Genomic DNA, 25,251 nt, shown 5'->3' with positions numbered 1-25,251 from the left:
TTAAGAATTTTCAATAACTTCTCCATCTGCTCTCACCAATATTCAAGTACTAGTAGTAAGGAAGTCCTGTTGAACCTACCCTGTGCATTGTTTCTCCCTCTCTGTTTCCATTGTCCCTACCCTAGTTTAAATCATCATTGCTTTGGAATTCCCTGGCGGTCCAGTGGTTAGGACTCCATGCTTCCACTGCAGGGGGCACGAGTTCTAACCCTGGTCGGGATCCCGCATGCCACGCGGCACAGCCAAAAGAACAAAAAAACAAAACAGAACCATAAATGATCATTATTTCTTATCTGATCCATTGCAGCACTCTCACTGCTTGTAGTCTTTCAATAGTTAATCTTCCCTACACACTACTGCTGTAGAAATCTTTTATTTTAAGATTTCTGTTTATATGTCTCCCCATTTCCCACAGGGTGAAGTCTATTCTCTTTAGTCTAGTATTCAAAACACTTCATGAGCCAGCCCCTTCAACTAAACTAGCCTAGAAATGTTCTCCTTTTTGTTTTTGCTTATGCTGTTGATTCTAGTCAGCATGCCCTCCCCTGGCTCCCTTCTTCACCAGGTAAAATCCCATCTATCCACTAGGACCCTCTCAGATGTCACTGAATAAGAACGCTAGTTGCCATTTACTAAGTACCAGTTATTAAGTACTTAATGCTTAGTTATTAAACAAGCATCCTACATTCATTATCTGACTCTGCTTCTTGTGTATCTGTCTCATCTACAAGAATGCAAATTCCCTGAGAGCAGAGATCAGACTGTAATTCATCTTGAGGATTGAATCCTCAGCTGTACTGTACACTTAGTTGATGTCAGATAAAGTTTGATGAATGATTGAATGATGGCAGAACTTTGAGCTAATTGCTATGGGAAGATACAAAAGGAGCATGAGAGCTTACATTCTAGCTAAAGAAACACATCGCAGGAGAAAAAAAAAATCCAGAATACTAAGTATTGAGGAGATACTAAATGGAGGGTTGAACAAGGTTAGATTTAACACAAAGTCATCCTGGAGGAATCAAGTTTATATAGTAAAGGGAATGTTCAAAAACTTCAGTGTCAGGCAGACCTGGTTTTGGATTCCTGCTTTTCTGTTTGTGTGTGTGACTTTGAACAGTTATTTTCTCTAAACTGCATCTGTAAAATGGGTGTATTACAACCTCCTTTATAGGACTGTTGCAAGGATGAAATGAGATAGTATATCCAAGTGCATATCACAATACTCCATAAATGTTTAAAGAGTAGGGGAAAAAAGCAAACTAGAATATTGGATTGTCTGAGAGGTTAATTCATGTTGATGTGAGAGTTGGGGCCTTGGGCATTGGCTAGTTTGTGTCAGATCATAGGGGCCCCCAGGAACCTGGAAATACTGATGGTAATTCTAAAACTGCTCCAGGATACTCTTTAATGTGAACCCTCACACTAAACCTAAAATATTTCCCTAACTCTTGTATAGCTGCAGAGAAAAAAAGGAGGGAAGGAAGAAGAGCTGCAGTTTCCAAACATCACTGAAAGTATCTGCTTACACACTTAACTCCAAGTGAATTTTCAAGGAGTGATTTGACATCATTGCTTGACTGGAATCTACGAAGCAATTTACAGAGTACCAGCCAGCGTCTTGGGAAAGTGGTACCAGCTTTGCCAGAGTGAATTATTGAGATTGTTAACTCTTATATGGACATGGATAGTTAATGATGAAAAGCAGTGAACTAAGTTGCAGCACAGAATTGACTGTGTAAACTTTTCAAACAGTTTGTACCATTAATTAATCCCCCACCAAAAAGAGCCCGTCTGATGTGTTGGGTGGTGCTGGGCTCTTAGTGGCCACACTGTGTCTGTCTTTAGATATTTATATGGGTGTGTTTGCAGATTGAGACAATTCATAAAGCGTTGACGGTGATCCTTTTTTTTTTTTAGCGCTAAAACTCAAATTCGCGGCTATTTTAGTAATTAGCCCTGACTCTTCCGCTACTCAAATCCCTCGAAACTACATCTCCCAGCATGCTCTGAAGCTGGTCTGACTTCATCTCAAATGGCCCCGTAGGGCAACAATGGTTAGTTTTGACTGTGCTTATTTGTGCTATAAAATATCGATCCTAATTGGCAGCTATTTGGGCTTTTATATCAGCCGACCTCCGTTTTTGAACTGTAGTCACTAAATGTAGGGGTTCTGGCCTGACAAGGCCCATGCATTTCTTCAATTGGATGGCGAGCAGGGACAGTGTCACCGGCGATCTCGAAACTAGGAGGGAATGTTGACCAGGGAGCACCGCTGCGGCCGATCAGAGGAGCAGGAACCGGAGCCCGGGCTGAGTCCGAAAAAAGCCGGATCCGGACGGTGGCTCCGGAACGGCTGTAAGTGGAAGATGGAGGAGCCGGAGGAACCGGCGGACGGTGGGCAGTCGCTGCCCCCGGTTTACATTTACAGCCCCGAGTATGTTAGCATGTGCGACTCCCTGGCCAAAGTCCCCAAACGGGTAAGAAAGGTTGGGATGAAAGACCGTGGGTTTTGGGGGTGTGGGTGGGGGGCCGGTGGACGGGAGGGCATTAGGAAGCGAAGAGGATACAGGGCTGGGGGAAATCTTCAGCAGAAATTTGGGCGGCTGTACCAGGTGATGGAGGAAGTGTTCCCTTAGAGAGTTTCCTGAGAGCGCAGCGGGGCGTCCAACGGACAGGTGGGGGTGGGGTGGAGGTGCGGGGGAGGGGGAAGGGATGGCATGGAGGGGATGGTGTCTCTACTGCCAGGGATCCCCGAAGTGGAGAAGAAGCTGCAGGAGAAAAGTGTTCCAACACCTCCGTAAGGCCCGATAGCTTGCTCCTTAGCGATTTAGATACTTTGTATTGTCTAAAGTGCTTTGTAACTGTTAAGTAAAAAGGGAGGGGAGTTAAAAGTTAGTTCCTTTGTTCAGGATGATGAAGTCGATGGAATTTCTCTGAATTAAACATTTGAGACTATTTTCTGCCTTTTTTTTCTTCCTTTTTTGCTGATGTTTTTAGGCCAGTATGGTACATTCCTTGATTGAAGCATATGCACTGCATAAGCAAATGAGGTAAGTTGTGCTTGAACAGAGCCCTGAACCCAGGTGTTCATAGCCTTAACTTCCTGCTTCACAGTGGGGCTAATTAGGGAGAGAATGGTCCTTTTTTAAAAGTTTTTTGTGATTCACAGTGTTGGTAATCTGCCTGTAACCTAGTAAAAGCTCTTGAAGAATTAAGAAAACTCGAAAAAAGTACATGAAGCAGTTAAGAAATAGGACTTTATTGCTGGGAGGGAAGTATCCTAGGGATAGGTGTTTTGTGGAGGTTTCGGGGTGAGTACTTTTGGGTACTAAAACCTGATAGAAAAAAAGATGTTCAGCTGGGAGGTGTTCTGGTTTTGGGGTTGTTTGTTTTTTGTCTTTCCTAAGCCAGCTCTGAGAGTATGGGTTCAACTTAAGACTTTTAGATACACCATTACCACCACCAAACTTTAATGATGAGCCTGGAGACAGTCAAGACCAAAGGAAACTCCTGGAGCCAAGGCCATAACTCAGCACAGAGCTAAGTGCTTCTTTAAAAAAAAACAAAAAAATGAAGTTGCTGTTTGTTGTTATAAGAGTAAATATTAGAACCCTGACACTTGTAGGATTATTTGTGACATTTTCTGGCCAATTGGGTGAACATCTGTCTATGCTGGCTAGTGTGATATGCTTCATTTATCTCCCAGAAGGTAGTGTAAATTTTATCCTTATTATTAACAAAATCATTTATTGAGTATCTTCTTTATGAATGTTTTTCAACCGTTTTTTAACCCATAGGTTTGGTAAACAGAAAAACTACATGCTTTCCATTAAAGTTATTTAACAGTTCAAAAAATTACTTTGACAAACAAGAAATCAAAGCAAAGCAAAACTGTCTAATTTCCTTGCTGTTAAGTAGGGAGGCTCTCAGTAAGGATTTGTTAAGGAAGAGGAAGGGTATTAAAAGAGGGAGCAATTAGGGCCGGGAAACATGGTACAAGAAACTGTAAAATTTTTATTTTAATGGGCAGAGTTATCACTTCTGAGGGTGTAGACATGTTTTCTTGAAGAAGAAGCAAGACTCCTTGGATCTTAGCTATATATATTTACTTTTTGAGGCTGAGCTTGCTTGGTGATGGTAGTAGCCTGTATAACCATATTAATTCAGGAGAAACTCATGGGCATGTTCCCCTTCAGCAAACAAAAAAAACACTAATGCCTCCCTGTGGCCTGGGTCATGCATTTTAAACTTGAATGTGCATATGAATTACCTTGTTAAAATACAGATTCTTTTTTTTTAATTGTATAGTTGATTTACAATGTTGTTTAGTTTTTGGTGTACAGCAAAGTGATATATATATATATTCTTTTTCATATTCTTTTCCATTATGGTTTATCACAGGATATGGAATATAGTTCCCTGTGCTATACAATAGGACCTTGTTCTCTTTCCATTTTCTATATAATAGTTTGCATCTGCTAAGCCCAAACTCCCAATCCAAAATATATGGAATGTTTCACAAATTTGAGTGTCATCCTTGCATAGGGGCCTTGCTAATCTCTGTATCATTCCAATTTTAGTATATCTGCTGCTGAAGTGAGCACTGAAGTACAAATTCTGATTCAGTAGGTCTGAGGGGAGGCTGAAATTCTGCCTTTCTAACAAGCTCCCAGGTGATGCTGCTGCTGGTCCATAGACCCCCCTTTGAGTGGTGAGGGCTAGAGAGCAGTAGTGGCAGTGGCAGAGTCAGGAAGAGGATATGGGGACTAGGCAGCTAGAAGTTAGAGGTGGTTAAGTCCTGTTGTTAGGTTAGCACCCTGTATTCTCTCCGTCACTCCTATTTTCACTTCCTGTGAACAGTGGGTTGAGAGCTTCTGAGCAAAGCCCAGTTCTAGCCTGTTTGCTCCTTCTCTCCTTCCTCTCAGAGGCAGATGTGAGGGACCAATTATAGAAACTTTCACATTTTTTGGTTGCCTATTTTTTAATCCTTTAATATTAATAATAATGACAGTTATCCACAAGGCATTTTCATGTATGTTATCATTTAATCTTCACCTAAGTCCCATAAGATATCCCCACTTTACAGATGAGGAAACTGAACTACAGAACAGTCAGCTTATCTGAGGTTATAGAGCTGGTAATTAGGACGGGAAGCCAGTTCTCTGACTCCAAATTCAAAATTCATGACAATACAGCTGCCTATTAAAGTAAAAATGTAGTTGAAAGGATTGTATTTGCCCAATTAGGAAAACTGATTCAAATGAAAATATCTCTTCCTACTGGTTTGTCATGAAAGTTGTAACTCACAGAGCAAAATTTGTCTAATACCTGATTATTTAACTTAAATATAATAACTCTTTTTTTTAACCTGCCTATAAACTCAAGGGAGATATCTATCCTCTCACCCCTTTTTAATGGAGTCAACATGTAGATGTGAGGAAATGAAGACTGTATTGCAGTGGAGGAACAGAACGTGTTTATTGCTTCAGCCTCCTGGAACCAGAAGCTGGAAGTTGTATTTTCACTCCAACTGCTGGCTCCTGCTTCCAGGTTCTGGCATACTCTGGATCTGACTCACTCACCTTTCTTTGTTCCCTGTTATTATTAGGATAGTTAAGCCCAAAGTGGCCTCCATGGAGGAGATGGCCACTTTCCACACCGATGCCTATCTGCAGCATCTCCAGAAGGTCAGCCAGGAAGGAGATGATGATCATCCAGACTCCATAGAATATGGACTAGGTAAAGTCATTACTAGGCAATGATGGGAGATAGATGACCTCCATCTATAGATCATAACTACTTAATCTTTTATAACTTGCATGATGGTCTTTAATACTTTTAAATTAACAACTAATGTGTTAACCACAATATTAATCTTCCTTTAACCACACTCCTATATGAATTGAGCAAAATTAATGCTGGATCAAATGGAGGAAAACCTTTCAGTTGCTTGGCGCCCTAATAGCAGTGCCCAGATTGGGTCTGGCTGTATGTACACTGATTTAACTGTCCTGTGACCTTATATTTTAACTTCAGTGTATATTTATATTCTTGCTAAGTTTGATGCCTTATCTCTCATTAAACAGCTGCATTTTTAAAAGCCATAAGTGGCCAATAGGATAGTCTAGAGAAACAACATGATTTAATAGAAGAACACTGGACTGGAGGTATGTGTATAGGGCAGGGGTGCGGGCTTAAGACACCAGGGGGTCCCAGACCTGGCTCTGTGTCATCACAGATATGACATATCACCTCTCAGTCCTCAGTTTCTCCATCTACAGGATGTGACTAGTTAATCTTCAAGGTTTAGTCTTTCTAGCTGTAATACTGAATAATTCCTTCCCCGACATTGAAGGTGTTTAGCTCTCATTTTGGAGCTGGTGTTAGCACAGTAGCTTTCTGGTAGGGTATGTTGTTGTCATACCTCAATCTACTCCTCCTAATAGGGTACTGGACCCAATTCCAATGTGTGGAGGGGGGAATTTCCCCCCACACCACCAAACAATGCTCAGGACACCAGCTTGGTGTCCTACAATTCAACTCAGTTCTGACACTCTCTACCCGGAGAGAGCATCAGATTCCACAGGTGAAGTGCTCAGTCCCACAAGACTTCTCTCCACATCAGACATCAGTTGCAAACCCAAGCTGTTACCTGTGCTCTGGCTGACAGGCTGCAAATTGGAGGTTCTAGCAACCTCACCAACTCAGAATGCCAAGCACAAGTCCAAGTTGTTACCTGTACTTCTGACCAACTCTATAAATCAGAAATTCCCATGACCCCCTCGAATTTAATTAATTTGCTAGAGCGGCTCACAGAACCCAGGAAACCCATATATTCACTAGATTACCAGTTAATCATTAAAGGATATAACTCAGGAACAGCCAGATGGAAGAGGTGCATAAAGGCAACGTATGGGGAAAGGGCATGGAGTTTCCATGCCCTCTCCAGGTGTGCCACTCTCCCCAAATCTCTACGTGTTCACGAACCCAGAAGCTCTCCAAACCCTCTCCTTTGGGGTTTTTATGGAGGCTTCATTACATAGGCATGAATGATTAAGTCATTGGCCAATTGGTGATTAAGCTTGTTGACCTAAACAAGTAGGCTGCCAGATATTTCTCCATCAAAGATGGGTTTGTTTGGGATCAGCAGAGAATTGCAATTTGGGGTCTGCAACCATGGCAAGCCATGGCAAGGGAAGGAGAACACTTTTACAGAGAGGGAAAGGAACTTGGGAGAGCTATGGTTTAAAAAAAAAAAAAAGAGTCCATGGCTATTTCATTGAGTCCTTGCCAGGAAAGAAAAGTCTTTCTTCTTGTTAAACTTGGTTATTGTTTCAGGGTGTGAGAGCGCCCCCTTCTGGTCTCCTGACTATTTAATTTAAGTTTCTGTTTATTCATTTTTTACAAACTCAATCACCAGTTCCTCTGGCCTCACACAGGAGGTCAGGGGGATGGAACTGATAGTTCCAACCCTCATAATTCTACTGGCAACCAACCCCCATCCTTAGATGTGGTCCACAAGTTACCTCATTAATACAACCAAGACACATCTATAACTCATCATTTAGGAATTCCAAGAATTTTAGGAACTCTGCCACAAACTGGGAAGAAATACAGTTGATCCTTAAACAGCGCATGGGTTAGGGGCACCCACCCTCCGTGCAGTCGAAAACCTGAGTATAACTTATGGTTAGCCCTCCACATCTGCAGTTGCGCATCCGCGGATTCAACCTACTGCTAATGGTGTAGTACTGTAGTATTTACTGCTGAAAAAAAATCCACCTGTAAGTAGGCCTGCGCTGTTCAAACCCATGTTGTTCAAGGGTTAACTGTATATTCTTTATTATAAGTCATAATATCACACCCCTCTTTATCCAGCTTATTTTTTAACAAGCTCTTCTGATGTTTGCCTGAAGGTTATGACTGCCCAGCCACTGAAGGAATATTTGACTATGCAGCAGCTGTAGGAGGGGCTACAATCACAGCTGCCCAGTGCCTGATTGATGGAATGTGCAAAGTAGCGATCAACTGGTCTGGAGGGTGGCATCATGCAAAGAAGTAAGAAAATGACCTTTCTGCTTTCTATCTCTTTCCTTGAGTCAGTTTCTTATTTATGTAAACTCTTATGTTTATTGTATTGGCAGTTATTGAGAGACGTGGGGGGTGTGTGTGTATGACACTTTACTACACCTTCTGAAGAGATACAAGTAAAATAAAAGATGACATAATATAGTGGAAAGTGTACTATTGAAAGTCAGGACACCTGGGCTTTATGCCTACTTTTTCTACAAACTTGGCTGACTGACTTGGACAGATTAACCTCTCTCGGTCTCAGTCTCTTCATCAGGAAAATGGGCAGAGCAAAGGATATTAATCTAGATATCTAGACAATCTCTAAATTCCTTTTAAGCTTTCTGGAAATTCCCCTGTCTTCAAGGAACTTATACTCTAGAAACATTATTAAAACTAGAATAATTGGGGAGCAACATCAATTTTGGTACCAATTGAATATATGTATGAGATGAAGAGATTTAGCAATAAGGAGCAGTTAATCATGGAAGTCTTGGAAGAGGTGAATTTTGGAGCTAGTTCTTGAAAGGAGTGGCAAATAGATTTTTGAATAGATGGAGAATTGATGAGAACAGATTTAAAACAAAAGGCTGAAGAATCAAAAAGGAGACTTAGGGCTTCCCTGGTGGCGCAGTGGTTAAGAGTCCACCTGCCAATGCAGGGGACACGGGTTCAAGCCCTGGTCTGGGAAGATCCCACATGCCACAGAGCAATTAAGCCCATGCACCACAACTACTGAGCCCATGTGCCACAACTACTGAAGCCTGCGTGCCTAGAGCCCGTGCTCCGCAACAAGAGAAACCACTGCAATGAGAAGCCCGCGCAACGCAATGAAGAGTAGCCCCCACTCGCCACAACTAGAGAAAGCCTGCACACAGCAACAAAGACCCAATGCAGCCAAAAATAAATAAATAAAATAAATAAATTTTTTTTAAAAAGAGGCTTATGCTGCCATCTCTAAGCAGCAAAGTGGCAACTTAGAGGTGTTACCCTAAGGAGAAAGGGCTTGTGCAACAGCTATTGGGTGCTACTTGGAGTTACAGGAAAAGTCCTTTTAGAGTTTGATGTTAACATTTCAGACAGCTATACTCTGTGTCTGACAGGGACTGCTGAGCCTTATTCAGCATTTGGTATCTTGCTTAAGATGGCTGTAGTACATGTTGGAGGAGAAGGATTTTATTTATTGATTTATTTATTTTTATTGAAGTATAGTTAATTTGCAAAGTTGTGTTAGTTTCAGCTGTACAGCAAAGTGGTTCAGTTATACTTTTCAGATTCTTTTCCATTATAGGTTATTACAAGACGCTGAGTATAGTTCCCTGTGCTATATAGTAGGTCCTTGTTGTTTACCTATTCTATATATAGTAGTGTGTATCTGTTAACCCCAAACTCCTAATTTATCCCCCCCTCCAGAGGAGAGGGAATTTAAAAACTGAATTTATCAATGTGCTATTTGAGTGAAATAAAGCAGCAGTGGTAGGAACTGCCAATGCATCATTCACACACCAGTTGTTCATACTATCTGCCATGACCTTGATACTCTAGTGCTCTTGAGTCTAGAGAAAACAGCACTTTATTTTTCAGAATAAAATCTTGAGCACAACTTCAGCATATGCAGATTAAGGTAATAATATGGAATTCTTTTCATCAAATGGATAGATTTCATGACCAAGGAAATCCCTGAGTAAGTTTACTACTAGAATCTACAACTGAGGTGGTGGAGCATAGAGAAACTGTGTTTAGTAATGAGTTTTACATGGTCTTAAAAACAAAGAGAAACAACCTGCCTTTTGTTAGTTTTTGCTCTATTAAAAAAATTCAAAATCAAGACAGTGATCTCTAGGAGGGAAAAATGACCCTGTCTGCTTCAAGCTATAGATAAAAGGGACAAAACCAAGGTTCTCTGAACCAAGGACTTCTCTGCCTTCTCATGCTTAGCAAGTTGAAAAGAAAAGTAGTGTGGTTTCATGGGAAATGCCCAGTCCTACAAGTCAGCTCTAGTTTCTGCATGTGGCACTGGAGCAGCTTATATATTTAAATTCACCACTTAAGGCCTCCTAGGGCCTGGGTCAGTTTGCAGTGGAATACCCAGGTACCTGCCACTTCTTATTACTGTTTTGCTGCCAAAGGAAGCACACTCTATCTCCAGCCAATTATGGCTGCCTCTGGGCTGTATGCAGGCGTGGGCATACCCACACGCCATTATCTTAACTGTTTCAGACAGCTTGCAGCTGATCCTACCTGGAAACAGACATGCCTGTGGTAAATATAAATTACCAAGAGTCTCTAGAGATTGCCCCAATTCAGGTCCAAATTCCAAGGCGTTCTTGGCGCCTCTAGAACCTCTGCAGATGGAATACAGGCATTTAGCCCACAAACTTACATCTAGCGGGCATTTATCTCTTATAACCACAATATCTGTTTAAACCCCCGTATCCCCAAATACATGTACAGGTTCATACATGCCATTTATTCATTCAACATGCATTGATTAAGCACCTACATAGTGTCAAGCATATTTTTATCATTACTAATAAGCAGAGATACAGAAATTGAAGCATGGCACATTTTTCCCCTACCAATTTTGAAAAAGAAATCTTTTATTTCAAAATATCCAGGTGCTGGCAGGATTACAGTGAAATTGGCACACTCTTTGAAAACGTTGGAAATGTTAAGAGTGGGGAAAATGTTTGTACCTGTTGACCCAGTACTATTATTCCCAGCAATATTCTAAGGAAATAAACCAATTCTGCCCTCAAGAAGTTTATCTCTTAGAGGTAAGACAGCAAATAATTGCATCTGAAAGCCAAAGAAGAGTGATTTTCAAAGAAAATTCTGCAAAAGAAGAGTAATGAGAGACTAATGCTATTAGATATTAAACATAAAAAACTGTGATAATGAAAACACTGGTACCACTGGTATAAGATTAGACAAATGATGTTATAGTATACTCCCCAAAGAGACTGTTGCATATAAGAATTCAATCAGTTATAAAGGATGTGTTGCAAGTGATTGGAAAGGATTGTTCAGTAAATGATGTTGTGACAGCTTGTAGCATTTATACTCTCATCTCCTGTAATAAACTAAAATAAGTGGCAGCTGGATTGAAGAGTTAAATATAAAAAAGCAAATTAGGAAAAAAACCCTAGAATGAATGAATATTCATCAGCCTTCTAAAGGGGAATAGTTTTCTAAGCTTAGGAAAGAATAGAAGAAAAACAAAGGAAAAGATCAACATATTTGTATAAAATTTTAAAACCAAAATAACTTTTATGGCCATTTCAAAAATAAAATCTAAACACAGACTAGAAAGGCATATTTGACATAAATATGACAAAATGTGACAGGTTTGCATTTTCTCAGACATTCATACAGTATGATGTATAAGAAGAAATATGGGCAAAGAACATGAACAGACAATTTACAAAGGAGTTTTAAGCACAACTGGAAAACATGGGACAATGTTCATCACTACTAATCAAAGAAATGCAGATAAGTAGGTAACTTATCTAGCCTATCTTTACCTATCTTTACCTCTTTACCTAGCCTATCTTTAATAGAACTGAAAAAAAATGGTACTGAGTTTGCTAGTAATAGTGTGGTTTGGGTCAACCCCTTAAGAAAACAGTTTGGTAGCCAGCATGTATTAATGCCCTTTTATCTAGTAATCTACTTCTGAGAATGTTTCCTAAGAAAATAATTCAAAATATGGAAAAGAAACCTGAAGATATTTACCAGTGTTATTTATTTTTTAAAATTAGACATAACATGAATATCTAGCAATAAGGAAAGGGTGAATCCATTCCATGGAATATTATGCTATTATTTTAAATGATGATTATGAAGACTATGGGGCATTTCAGAAAAATACTTCTGGGTTAATAAAACAGGTTTTAAAATTGTTTGCACACTGCAGTTACAACTTTGTAAAATACATGCATTTTTTTTAGTACATGCATTTTTTTAAAAAAAATTAGTGGGAATGATAGTAGTGGTTACGTTAGGGTGACAGAATTAAAATGATTTTTTTAATGTGTTTTTCTAGTTTTCAAAATTTCAGTAATGAGATTTTTTCTAACTTTTGCAGCTAAAATTTTACCAAAATAAAAAGAGGCAAAAAAATAGTTACAGCAAATATTAACAAAGGGTTAAAATCATTAACTATTCTAACTGATTTTTTAAAACACTAATATTCAGATAAATTAGTAAAAGACATGAACAATTTACAAAAGAGGAAACAAATAGTAAACAAACATGAAAAAATATTTAGTATCGCTAATAATTAGAGGAAGAAAAATTGAAACATTATATATACATGTATATATTTTACTTCTACCAAATTTGAACCAAAGGAAGAAAGATCTTAACTCATACATCTATTATTCTTGGTAATCTAAGGAAATAAGCCAATCCAAAATATGGAAAAGCTGTGTATATGAAGATGGTAATTTCTCTTTCACGTATAATAGCCAAGAAAAAAGGAGGGAAGGAGACCTAAATATTCAACAACAGTGGGATGGTTACGTAGTATACTGCAACATATCCACTTGATGGGCTACTATATAACTATTAAAAATGGTGGTTAGGACAACTGCATAACAAGAAAAAATGCATATCGTATATTGTTGGCTTTGCTTTTAAAGGGCAGGTAGCTACAGCATCATATATTCACTCTGATTAGAGATATGTAAAAAAAATCTGCATATGAAAAGAATTTCTAGAAGGAAATACAACAAAATGATACCAGTGACTTTGTGACGATGATGATAGTATGATATATATATATATATAATATATATACATACACACACTATATATATATACTATATGTATATGTGGGTATACACACACAGATATATACATGTACCTTTTCTCTGTTTTATATATTTTCATATATTTTCTCTAATATGATTATATTACTTTTATTAATAAAACTTTTTATAATAAAATCTGCTTGGAACAAAGTGGGAAGCTGTTACAATAGAGGCATGATATGGTCGGTGTATGCTAGAGTTAGGCACAAGGTAGTGGGGTGTCCAGAAGGAGTGGAATGCACCACTTACTAGTTGTGTATGTGACCTTGGGGTTATTTCAGGAACAGCATGTGCAGAGGCACAGAGGTGTGAAAGCTGAGGGCACTTCCAGGTCTATAATTAAAGCTGAAACCAAGGGCTCCTATAGGCAAGTGGCTGGAGGTGAGGTGGGAGAGGTATGAAGGGTCCTATTTGCCAAGCTGAACAGCTTGGACTTGATCCTTCAGGTCAGTGGTTCTTGACCTATTTTGGTCATGGACCCCTCCGAAAATCTGATGAAAGCTATATAACACTGTCCCTAGAAAAATGTACATACACAAATTTTTCCTTATAGTTTCAGAAAGTCTAAGGATCTCCTACAGCCCATGTGTGGATCCCTGGTTAAGAACCTTGGTTTAAAAGAGTAAAGAATCACTGAAGGAATCTTTAGCCAGGAAGAGGTAACATGATCAGATTTGCATTTTAGGAATATGATTCTGGCAATAGTTGGTAGATAAATTGGTGAGTGTTGGGGGCCAGAATGTTGACAGAGAAATCTGTTAGGACCTTTACTGTGATAATAATCTATCCTAAAGGAGGTGAAAGCTGTGGTGATGAGCATAGATGAGAGAATAAATTCAGGAGTCATTTAGTAGCTAGAATAGGTAGGAATGGTAACCAGTTTGATATAAATGATAAGGAAGGAGTGATCTAGATTTCTTATGTAGATGACTGAGTAATTGTGTTACCTTTAACCAAGACGAGTAGGGGATGGGGACTGCTCTGCCTATGGAGCATCTAATTAGAGATGTCTATTACAGAGTCGGCAATGGGGTCCAGCCTATGACTTCTCAACTTTAATGTGCATACAAAATACCCAGGGATCTTATTAAATTGGAGATTCTGGTTCAGGTCTTGGGGGAACCTGAGAATCTGCATTCCTAACAAACTCCCAGGCAATACTAAAGGCTGCCAATTTGTGGCCCATACTTAGACTAGCAAGAGGCTGGAGCTCAGGAGAATCATCTTCACTGAAGATACAGATTTGGGAGCCAGCATGATAGGTGGTAATTAAAATTAAGGAAATAGACTAACTAACCTGGGAAGCATGTGTAAAATAATACAGGGGAAAAAACTCAAATAATGAGGCTTGTGGAATGCCAGTGTTTACAAGGCAGGCAAGAGAAGAAAGACCTACAAAGTTGAGTCTTGAGAAGGAGTGGTGAGAGAGATAGGAGGAGAATCAGAAAAGACTTATCAGAGAAACCAAAGGTGAACCTCAAGAAGACCGGTTTGGATAGCAGTGTCTTCTGCTGCTGCAGAGCGTGTATTCTCAATGGGAGTGATACTGCCCCCAAGGGAGCAAAAATTGATTCTTGCTGGGGCAGGTGGTAGGGAAGCGGGGGCGGCAAGAAACTTAGATGTTACATAGTTTATGGTTTTCCAAAGGGTCACAGTACATAACAGATGTACAGTACATCTGTGATATAAAATTTCGCGGAGAGGTCAATTAGAAAAAGGTGTCTAAAAAGGCTCCTTGGGTGAGGGAATGATAATGAAAAAATGGTTGAGAAACAGCTGTACAGAAGGAAAGTAAGATTTCTCAGTAAGGAGGTTGTGGTTAAGAAGACTTCAAAGGATGGAGAGGAGTGTGCTGGGGAGACAAGTAGGTGAAGGGCCTTGCAGAAGCAGCACTGTGAAATAGCTTGGCGGATTGGGGGAACTACACACATTGCTGGAGGGTTAAGGTTCAAAGTAGATAATGGCAGCAGATGAGGTAGAAAAGTAGGAAATGGCTCATGAAGGGCTTCATGTATGTCGGAGTCACTCAGTTGAAAAATGCAGATTTCTAGACCTCTCAGAGATCTTGATCAGGTAGGTTTGGACTGGGGCATCAGAACCTGCACTTTCAAAATCTAGGGGTGATTCTGATGCACACACTTTGAGAAACTCTTCAGTAGGAAATGGGGGGCACTGAAATATTATGTTAGGTAGTAACGTGGTTAGATTTGTGTTTTAGGAAACTGACTGTAGTTATAGAGGATGGATTGAAGGAGGTGTAGACTATAGGTCGAGGGACTGAATTGGGTATCGGCACTCTCACTGACAAGTGATGAGGACCTGAACTAAGGCAGAGCAATGAGAGTCAAACCCAGGCAATCTAACTCTTCAACCTGTGTACTTAACCCCTGAATTATACTACCTCAGTACACGGGAGTAGGTGGTGGTATGCAGCAGAGGTAGTACCCAGGGAAATTGGATTCTGAGATTTGGAGATGGAGGTGGAAGCTGGAACTAGAAGCAGATGTGTTGCCTGTATATGAAATGGTAGCACAAACCAGGAAAATGGGTGTGATTACTTAGGGAAAAGGCAGAGAGTGAGGAGAAAAAGAAAGTAGAGCCTAGAACCCCAGGAAATACCAACTTGTAATGGGCAAGTATAAGAAGAAGCCCCAGTGAGTTCAGCTGAAAAGCAGCAATCAGGACTGGCCAGGTAATCGAAATAGAAAGGGACCATAGAATACCAAGGGAGCAGAAGAGTTTAAAGAAGAAAAGAGCTCTCAACAATCCAGAGCAGTACTGAAGTGTCAGTCATATTTGGCAATTAATATAGTCATTAATGACCTTGGTAAGAGAACTTTCTGGAGAGTGATGGGAATACAAACTGTTGAGGGGTGAGCAGGAACTAAAGAAATGGACAAGAAAGGAACATTAATCTGTCCAAAAGTTCAAATGAGAAAGAAAGGAGAGGAGGGCAGTGGCCAAGGGAAACAGGGTTGAGGGCTGACTTGTTGGGTTTGTTTTAAGAGCTTTGAGAACATTTGTAGACTGAAAGGGAAATAATGGAAATATGAGAAGGATAAGAAATGGAGCAAAGTCTCGGAGGAGGCAGGAGAGGATGGGAGGAATGGCTTTGGGAGGAGGAGACCCACCTCTTCTGAAGCCAGAGCAAAAGGAGTCAAGGAGGGTATAGCAGAGAAGTATCTGGGTTGCCTACTAGTGAGTGCTGGCCCCATGGCCTCTACTTTCTCCATGAAATGACTCTTGTCCACTTCTATCACTTGCTCACAGGCCTCTTTGAATTCTTTGATTCTGCTTTTTGTAGTCAGTCTCTTAAGAAGCCATCTTGTCCCATCTAGATCCCCTTAAATGGGACTCACTCTTTCCATGTAAACATGTACTAGGAGGTATTAAAACCCAGCATGGGACAGTGACTCCTAACCTCCAGAATTTGCTGAGATCGCATCTTCTTTGTCCACTTTGACTGGCTGTTTCTCATCCTCACCTCTTCCTGTTTGACTCTGCATTACAGCTCCCAGTATTTTCCTTTATCTCATTCTGATAATCCATTTAAGACTTATTTCCATCTCTAGCTCAACCTGCCCTTCTTCTTGCCACAATTCTGTTATTTGCCATCTTATCCCATGACATTTCAGCCTTCCACCTGGTGACACGGGATCTGTGCCAGCTGGGCCCCCTCTGCCTGCTTCGCTGCTAGGAGAGGAGAGATTATTGCCCTAGAATGCCATTGGTTTCTGGGACTTCCACCTGGGGGCAGTGAATGATAGAGCCATATAACTCTGCCTTGTGTCTTGGCAAACTCCACAAGAAGAATATAGAATGAGACCTCCAGCTCTTAGTTACCGTCCAGCTAGCAGTTGGGATCAAAGCTACTAGAGCTCTGTTCTCAAGAGCTCCAGCTCTTTATGCACAGAGTGAATGACAGTGGATTGCATTCCAGTTCCAGTTCTCCAGAGTGCTGTATGTGCAGTATAACTCATTAACCAAGCAGCCAGAACCCCCTCCTCTACTGACACCATCCCACCTCCAGCCTTTCCAAACCAATAGATCACTGCATGAAAATGGAAACCTGGATTCAGGGTCAGCCACGTTGCCTCAGCACCAAGGCAGACTCCTCCTTCAGCCATGGAGCGCATGTCCTTATCACTTCCTCTTTACACCCATTCCATCCTGGCACCTGCAGAACAGACCCATCATGAGACAAAATAAACAAACCTTTCCCATAGTAGCCCAGATCAGATGAGATCTAGGGAAGATAGTCTAATACAGTGGTTCAGTGTTGCACAGGGAATTCCAGCTCCATCAGTTACTAGCTGCAAAACCTCTCTGTGCCTCAGTATCCTCAGTTGTAAATTAGGGGTAATAATAGTACCCACCTTATAGGGTGATGGGGCTTAAATCTGATCATTGTATTAAAGAGCCTAGCAAAGAGCCTGGCACATAGTAAGTGTTTGATGAAAGTCACTTATATCCAGATTGGGTTACACTCAGGGGGTCTTAGGTAGCCTCTAAGGCAAGTCTCTGGTCCAGTGGGGTCCCACTGCCTGTCCAGCTAAAGTGAGCCCTGGTACTGTTTGTCACCCACTGCACTTCCACGTCCCCTTTGCCCGTAAGCTCCTGGCTGAAAGTAGACTATTCACGATCGGCTTAAAGACTCAGGCCCTTTGCTTTGTCAAAGTTTCACTGCCAGCCTTCCCTATACCCCTACTCCTCCCAAACATCACATGAATTCACCGTTCGACCTCCACTACTAGGTCCAGCCCATACTCATAAGGCAAATGAGGATACTCCTTACCAAGAGACAGTGGGACCACCCCTAATTGGCAAGGGTGACTGTGCTGTAGTGCTGATATCCAGGACTTTTCTTCTTCCTAAGGAGCAGGTGCTCTCTGAATCTAAAATCAAGGCCTTCTATAAAATAAAAACTCTGGACAGCAGCTGGCAGCAGGATTCATCAGATTCTCCATCTCTTCCACATTAACCTTGAGACCCTTTCTGAAAATAAAAAGCAGGGAGTTCTTCTTGTCAAGATTATTCTGTCCTCAGTGTAATCACTATTCAAAATCCTTTCTGTTACCCCAGAACCTTCTAGCTCAATTCCATAAGGCTCTGGCCTTCACAGGGTTATGTATCCCCTAGGGGCACCTACAACCTCATCTGGATCAAGAAAGGTAATGAATGGAGGATTCCTGTGCAGTGTCCCCACTTGCTTCCAGCAAATGAGATCACACACCACCTCCTAGAATATTTACCTGGGCAATATTTTGATAAATTCACTTAATGAGATGTCACAGAATGTCTGAGCTGCGTGGTAGTTGAATGATTACAGTAGCACTATCCCCAGGCCAAGCCCCAAAGTGTGAAAGTGATACTTCTGGGCAGAGTTTACATAGTGCTGGATAAGATGTACATTTTTCTAAAATGAAGTCCCTAAAATGATTGAAGACGTCAGCAACCCCTTGATACTGCCCACAATTCATCTACTACCTCTGCATCTTCACTTCCCCAGTATCCTTTCTCTTAAGGAGAAAGGAATTTGGTCCCCAGACACAAAAATGACCTTCCCGTAGCTGAAGGCCTTCTACCCCAGCCCTGGTCTATACCACTGACTAATGCCTTCAACATCCAGGTACAGGGGTGTGGGTGAGGAGGGGTTGATGGGTGGGGAGTATTGTCCTGTCACAGGAGGACCTAGGTACTTTTGATCTCTGGACCTAAGCTGGCCCTAAACAAGGCCAATTACCCCAAGTGGGAATGAGAGCTCTTCAAGGCCACCTTCAAGATAGGGAGACACTTCCTTTGAGAGGGACAAGCAGTTTGTGATCATGAGCTCAAATTGTTATAGCGCAGAGGAGCCGGGGCAGCAAGTGTAGAACATAAAGATCCAGGTCCATCCTGGGGCAGCCCAGAGGTTTATGTTGTTCCAAGATGCCCCATTCTGTTAGGATCGGGGATTGCCTGTGCCCAAGGGCACCCCTCCAGTGGGCCAACATAGCCTATTCAGACTTGCATATAATCTCATGGAGTGTGTTTCGTAATGTGGCCTGCAGCCCACCTGCATCTTAATTCTAAAATGAAGATTCCTAAATCAGACCCACTAGGGGTAAAGCCCAAGAATATTCTTTTTTTTTTTTTTTTAACCAGTGTCTCCCTAAGGTGATTCTGATGCACAACACAGTTTGAGAACTCCTGGACTAAGGGTTCTTCTAGTTGCCCCATATCTGACCTAACCTCTGGTATACCTCTGTGATCCTACAGTTGAGACAAAGACACACCAAGGTAACCTTCAGGTCTTTGGGGTATCATTCCAATGAACTTCAGTGCAGATTTTTCCTCCTCCCACATCTGTAACGCCTTTAGTGGTGGATCCCTCTTTCCCAGCCATTGCTGCCCATGCATCTAAAAGGCCTTCCACTTTCACAAGTTCCATAGCCATCTGCTCTCCAACCACAGCCTCCAGTTCATATACTAGTTTTGGAGAATGCCATTCAAAGTCCTCCTCCCCCACATTTACCTCTCCACCATACCACTACCAGCAGACAACCTTCCAGGCCATATGGATTGACCAGGTCCTGGCGGAGCAGCAGTACTGCTACACCTCTGATACATAATACGATTGGTTCTCCACCTCCAGCCTCCTCAGAATTCATTTCTAATCCACTATACCCCTCCATCCAGACCTCTTCCTTTCATGGCATTAATTATTTCCAGCCCACTCTCACCCTGGCTATTTGCTAGAACCACTGACATCCCTGAGTCTGGTCAATATCTTGACTACCCAAGTATGGACCACCCAAGGGCACATTCTGTTAGCTTTCACCATACAACGTGGCAGAGGGGGTAAGAGCAGGGACTCAAGTCACACTGCCTGGGTTTGAATCCCAGCACTGCCGCTTCCTATGTGATCTTGAACAACCTGCTTAAACTCTGTTCCTTGATTTCCTCACCTATAAAATGGAGATAATAATAGTACCTATCTCACAAAGCAGTTGTATTACACGAACTAATGTGTGTAAAGTACATAGACTAATACTTGGCCCATACTAAGCACCAGAAAGTGTTTGCCATATATGAATTACACTAACTGGATCATTCAGGTGTGATTTCCTTTTGGCACAGCCACATCTGCCATGGCAGAAATTGAAGGACTCTTACCTGGAAACCTTTGAAGTGAAATTCAGTCATCCGCCCACACACCTCCTACATCAGCAGCCCGTAGAACTTCATGCCCTTCTCACTCCATGATCACTCATCCAGTCTTGCTACTCCCCGATGCACTTGTCTACCTTGTACCCTGCAATTATCTCCAGCAATCTAAGGCTGAGAGACCAGTTTCATCATGAAAGAGGTGTTAGCTTTCCAGTGGCGTCGTGGTTGGCCCACTGTCTGATTCACTGGAAGGTTGTTGATCAGGAAGTATTTGCGGGGGGGCACTCAAGGCAACCTTGATCTCATAATCTTATTATAGGTATGCTTTCCCAGCTCAACCTCAGCATTCTCTCTCTTTTTTAAAAATTTATTTACTTTTGGCTGTGTTGGGTCTTTGTTGCTGCACGCGGGCTATCTCTAGTTGCGGCGGGGTGGGGGGGGCTACTCTTCGTTGCGGTGCACAGACTTCTCTTTGCAGTGGCTTCTCTTGTTGCGGAGCATGGGCTCTAGGTGCGCGGGCTTCAGTAGTAGTGGCGCACGGGCTTAGTTGCTCTGCGGCATGTGGGATCTTCCTGGACCAGGGCTCAAACCCTTGTCCCCTGCATTGGCAGGCCGATTCTCAACCACTGCGCCACCAGGGAAGCCCTAGCATTCTCTCTTAAATGTAATTCTGGCATTCGCTTTCAGGTCTAGGTACCAGGGAAGGGAGTAAATGACCCTCTTACTTATGCCCTGCCCCTTGCCTCCACCTCCTGACCCCAGATCCACTGGACCCGTCTACCCAGTCTCACTAGTAAAGGAAAAGATCAAATTGCTATGCTCAAAAACCAGGGGAGAGATCTTGAAAGTATGAACAAAGGTGGTGACAGTGGATGTGAAAAGGAAGAAGAGCACTTGAGAGTGATTTTAGAGGCATAACTGACAGAACTTGGTGATCAGTTAGCTCTTGGGGGTAAGGTGAAGGGAGACATCAAAAATACCCAGTTTTTTGCCAAAGTAGGAGGCAGTATTGTTGGTAAAATTGGAAGTGGCACACCGAAAGACATACAGAGATGTCAAGGGATTTGTGACATAGAGAAATCTGAGTGGGTAAATGGATAGCTAGGTAGGAGATGGTAGAGAGTAGATTGATTGGTGGGTGTCTGGTTGACATCCCAAACTTAATATATGTCCAAAAGCTAACTCCTAATCCCCCCTCATATGGCAGCCCTACTCTTCCAGTTGTTGAAACCAAACATGTTGGAATCATCCTTGACTCCTTTTCTTTCACACCCCATGTTCAGTCTGTAAAAAATCCCAACTCCATCTTTAAAATATATCCAGAATCTGACCACTTCTCACTGCCTCCAGCACTATAACCCTAGTTCATCTCTCTCGGATTATTGCAACCACCTCCCAACTAGTGTTCCTGCTTCTGGCCTTGCCCCTGTTAGGTCTATTCTCCACACAGCGGACATAGTGATCCTATTAAAACAGAAGTCAGATCCTATTACTCCTCTGTTCAAAACACTGCCTTGGCTCCCTGTTTCACTGAGTAAAAGCCGAAGTGCCTACCGCGGCCTACAAAGCGCTGTGCATTCCCCCTATTTCTCCTTCCCCCCTTGTAGAACTACTGTTCTTTTCCTCGCTATTATCTGGCCACTGGACTCCTCTTTTCCCTTGAACATACCAGGCATGTTCCCACCTCCAGGCCTTTGCCCTTCCTGTTCTCACTGCCTGAAATATCCTCCTCCCAATTAATGACCCTTTACCTCCTTCAAGTCTTTGCTCAAATATCACTTTCTCAGTAAGGCCTTCCCTGACCACGTTTTTAAATTTGCACTGCAAAAAAGCCTCCCATTGCCCTTTCCCTGTTCTATTGTTCTCCATACTATTGATTGTCTAAAAAATTATTTAATTTACTTATTCATTATTTATTTCATGTCTTACACCCCTTCCCACTAGAATATAAACTTCATAGGGGGTAGAGATTTTTATTTGTTTTGTTTATTACTGTAGCTTCACTGCCTAGAACTCTACCTGGCACATAGAAAACTTAAAAAATTTTCGTTGGGTGAATGATCGAGTATGAAAGTTGGAATGGATGGGCAGAGAGAGATGAGTGGGAAACACTTATTCCCAACCCTTTGGGGGAGTGTCTCTCCTGGTACTACCAGTTGACTTATGGAATGTCAATATGTTTGAAAAATAAAGAATAAAGTTATTTAAATTGGAAAGATGAGTTAGTGCCTTCTCAAGGTAGGACTTCAATAGATATTGGTTGAATGAATCAATGGTAGTATCGTAACAGGTATTATGAAATTAGAGAGAGGGAGAGAGAGAGGGAGCGGGGAGAGAGAGAGAAGGAGAGAGAGGAGATTCCACACAGCAGTCAGAGGTCTGAGTGTTCACGAAGTCCAATGAGCAGTCAGCACGTCAGATTTCCAGCATATTGAACATGACCTACCAAACTGTGGGTTATATAAGCTTTGCATTTTAACCAAGAGACCAATAGAGGGCGTGCGAGGTTAAATCAAGAATGTTCTCTGCTTGATGAGATTCTATTAACGTCATCCACATTTATATTTATTGATCTGATGTTCATCTAAACTGTTTCATCAGTTCAGAGTGTTCTCTTGAGCTAATTTCTTTCATGAGCCCAGTATCTGGCTCATAATACTTCTTTAATAAATATATATACTTTGAATGAAAGAATATATAGAATCAAGAGATTTTCACCTTGAAATTTGTGTTTTACTAATTAACCATGGTCAGTATTTCCATTAAGAAACTATCCTTCAGCGTTCATAACCTGACTGGCGAATAGAGCTCCCATGGTCCTTGGTGCTTACTGAATCCTTAGGCAAGAGGAGGGCAAGAGTCTGACTTGGAGTTTGGATGCTTTGTCTGTGTAAGCGATAGTGTTAGACAACATCAACATCGTAGTGCCTGAGGTAGGAGTTGCTAAAGGCCCAGGCTGCCTCTGCTCCCATACCAGCTCCTCTCTCCATCAAGAGGGGCTGGCAGCTGATGGAGGATGCAAGTCACCAGGGATGGCTTGTCCCCCCCCCCAATTGTTAGTTTGACTTCTGCAAATGAGGATTTCACTGCTTTTGAAACCTGCTGCCTACAATGTGTTTTCAAGATGTAGGGTTGTTTGGGATGAAGAAAGTTAAATAGGCATTGCTTATTATCTTAATTATCAACTGTTCCCACTGAAATTCTCTGAAGGGATTTTGGGTGCCTGGATTTGCGGCTTTCTGAGCTGGATTACTGTGGGGGTATGGAGTCCTTGTCCTGTTCTTATCTGATGGCTGAAGTCTCTGAGTGCCCTTGATCCAGGCCCGTGAGCTAGGCCCTCAAGTATTAGATCTTTTTCACTAGTGTAATCATTTCAAATAGCCTGAGAAATAGAACCCACTTTTAATAAACTTTATTTTTTAAGAATAGTTTTTCATTTACAGAAAAATTGAGCAGATAGTACAGAGAGTCCCAATGTATCCCATACCCAGTTTCTCCTATTATTAACATCTTACATGAATATAATACATTTGTTAAAATTAATGAACCAATATTGATATAGTTCATAGTTTATTCAGACTTCACCTAATACTGTTTTTCTGTCCCAGGATCCCATCCACGTGTAATGATACTACGTTACATTTAGTTGTCATGTCTCCTTAAGCTCCTCTGGGCTGTGACATTTTCTCAGGCTTTCCTTGTTTTTGATGACCTGGACGGTTTTGAGAAGTGCTAGTCATAATATTCAGTAGTATGCCTTTTTCAGTCTATTTTAGGTATTTTAATGTATTTTTCAGTCTATTTAATGGAATCATTTCAAACAGTCTGAGACATACAACCTTTCTTTATTGTTCTTCCCAGTACCTGTTTTTATAATAAATCTGAACAGTTCCTGAAGCTGGTCCTTGCTAGAGCAGGGCAAGTATCTACAGCATTGGTGAATTTTTCTACAACAGTGTGCACTTTGAGTAAGCCTTGCAATTTATTGTCCATAGTCACCAAACCCGTGCTGGTATCATCTTTTCTCAGAAAACTTAAATGAAAATTGAAGGTGCAAATTCAAAATGTGTATCTATAGAATTAATTGGTCTGACTTTCTGTTTTTTTCTAATGTCTGAATTGTAGTGAGAGTCTTTGTTTCCTCAGTTTTGCTGTTTAAATATAAGAACCAAGAATTCTGTGGAAAAAGAGAAGGAATGAGAGTTGGATAGAGCCACGTGTGATTCTACAGTTTTACCTTCATTTAATTTTCTACCCCAACCTGTCTTTAATACGAACTGTATTATCACTAAGATAAAACTCAACTTTCTTTTTCTTTTTTCAACGCATTTTCAAATATTTAATCCAACTACCCACACACATTCTTTTTTTCTTTTTGACATCTTTACTGTAGTATAATTGCTTTACAATGGTGTGTTAGTTTCTGCTGTATAACAAAGTGAATCAGCTATACATATACATATATCCCCATATCTCCTCCCTCTTGCATCTCCCTCCCACCCTCCCTATCCCCCGCTCTAGGTGGTCACAATGCACCGAGCTGATCTCCCTGTGCTATGCAACTGCTTCCCACTAGTTATCTATTTTACATTTGGTAGCGTATATATGTCCATGCCACTCTCTCACTTTGTCCCAGCTTACCCATCCTCCTCCCCGTGTCCTCAAGTCCATTCTCTACATCTGCGTCTTTATTCCTGTCCTGCCCCTAGGTTCTTCAGGACCAATTTTTTTTTAGATTTCATATATATGTGTTAGCATACGGTATTTATTTTACTCTTTCTGACTTACTTCACTCTGTATGACAGACTCTAGGTCCATCCACCTCACCTCAAATAACTCAATTTTCTTTCTTTTTATAGCTGAGTAATATTCCATTGTATATACGTGCTACATCTTCTTTATCCATTCATCCGATTATGGACACTTAGGTTGCTTCCATGTCCTGGCTATTGTAAATAGACCTGCAATGAACATTTTGGTACATGACTCTTTTTGAATTATGGTTTTCTCAGGGTATATGCCCAGTAGTGGGATTGCTGGGTTGTATGGTAGTTCCATTTGTAATTTTTTAAGGAACCTCCATACTGTTCTCCATAGTGGCTGTACCAATTCACATTCCCACCAGCAGTGCAAGAGGGTTCCCTTTTCTCCACACCCTCTCCAGCATTTATTGTTTCTAGATTTTTTGATGATGGCCATTCTGACTGGTGTGAGA

At 41.3% G+C, this 25,251-nt stretch overlaps 1 protein-coding gene and 1 non-coding gene across 8 annotated transcripts in view; one reads left to right on the top strand and one right to left on the bottom strand.

The window, feature by feature from the left end:
- The first annotated feature begins 2,029 nt into the window (after positions 1–2,029).
- HDAC8 (histone deacetylase 8) overlaps positions 2,030–25,251 on the top strand; it is a 243,971-nt gene continuing 220,749 nt past the window's right edge. For 3 of the 7 annotated variants that reach the window (XR_004479895.2, XM_049705115.1, XM_049705114.1), the window contains exons 1-4: positions 2,031–2,480; positions 3,001–3,053; positions 5,612–5,742; positions 7,920–8,061. Coding sequence is in view for 5 of the 7 variants with exons in the window: in XM_049705115.1 (XP_049561072.1) it covers positions 2,256–2,480; positions 3,001–3,053; positions 5,612–5,742; positions 7,920–8,061 (551 nt within the window). In the remaining 2 variants the exon portion in view is untranslated. Of the gene's footprint in view, positions 2,481–3,000; positions 3,054–5,611; positions 5,743–7,919; positions 8,062–10,691; positions 24,361–25,251 lie in introns of those variants that run through there. The other 4 variants (XR_007474923.1, XM_033416195.2, XM_033416194.2 and 1 more) reach the window with 4 other exon arrangements.
- Positions 4,504–4,607, bottom strand: LOC117198679 (U6 spliceosomal RNA). Its single transcript, XR_004479899.1, has one exon. It is a non-coding gene; the product is annotated as a U6 spliceosomal RNA (small nuclear RNA).

Source organism: Orcinus orca, chromosome X (genome assembly GCF_937001465.1).
Source record: "Orcinus orca chromosome X, mOrcOrc1.1, whole genome shotgun sequence".
NCBI classification, from domain to species: domain Eukaryota; kingdom Metazoa; phylum Chordata; class Mammalia; order Artiodactyla; family Delphinidae; genus Orcinus; species Orcinus orca.
The sequence above is the reverse complement of the archived record's forward strand: the minus strand, read 5'-3'. Positions and strand labels throughout refer to the sequence as shown.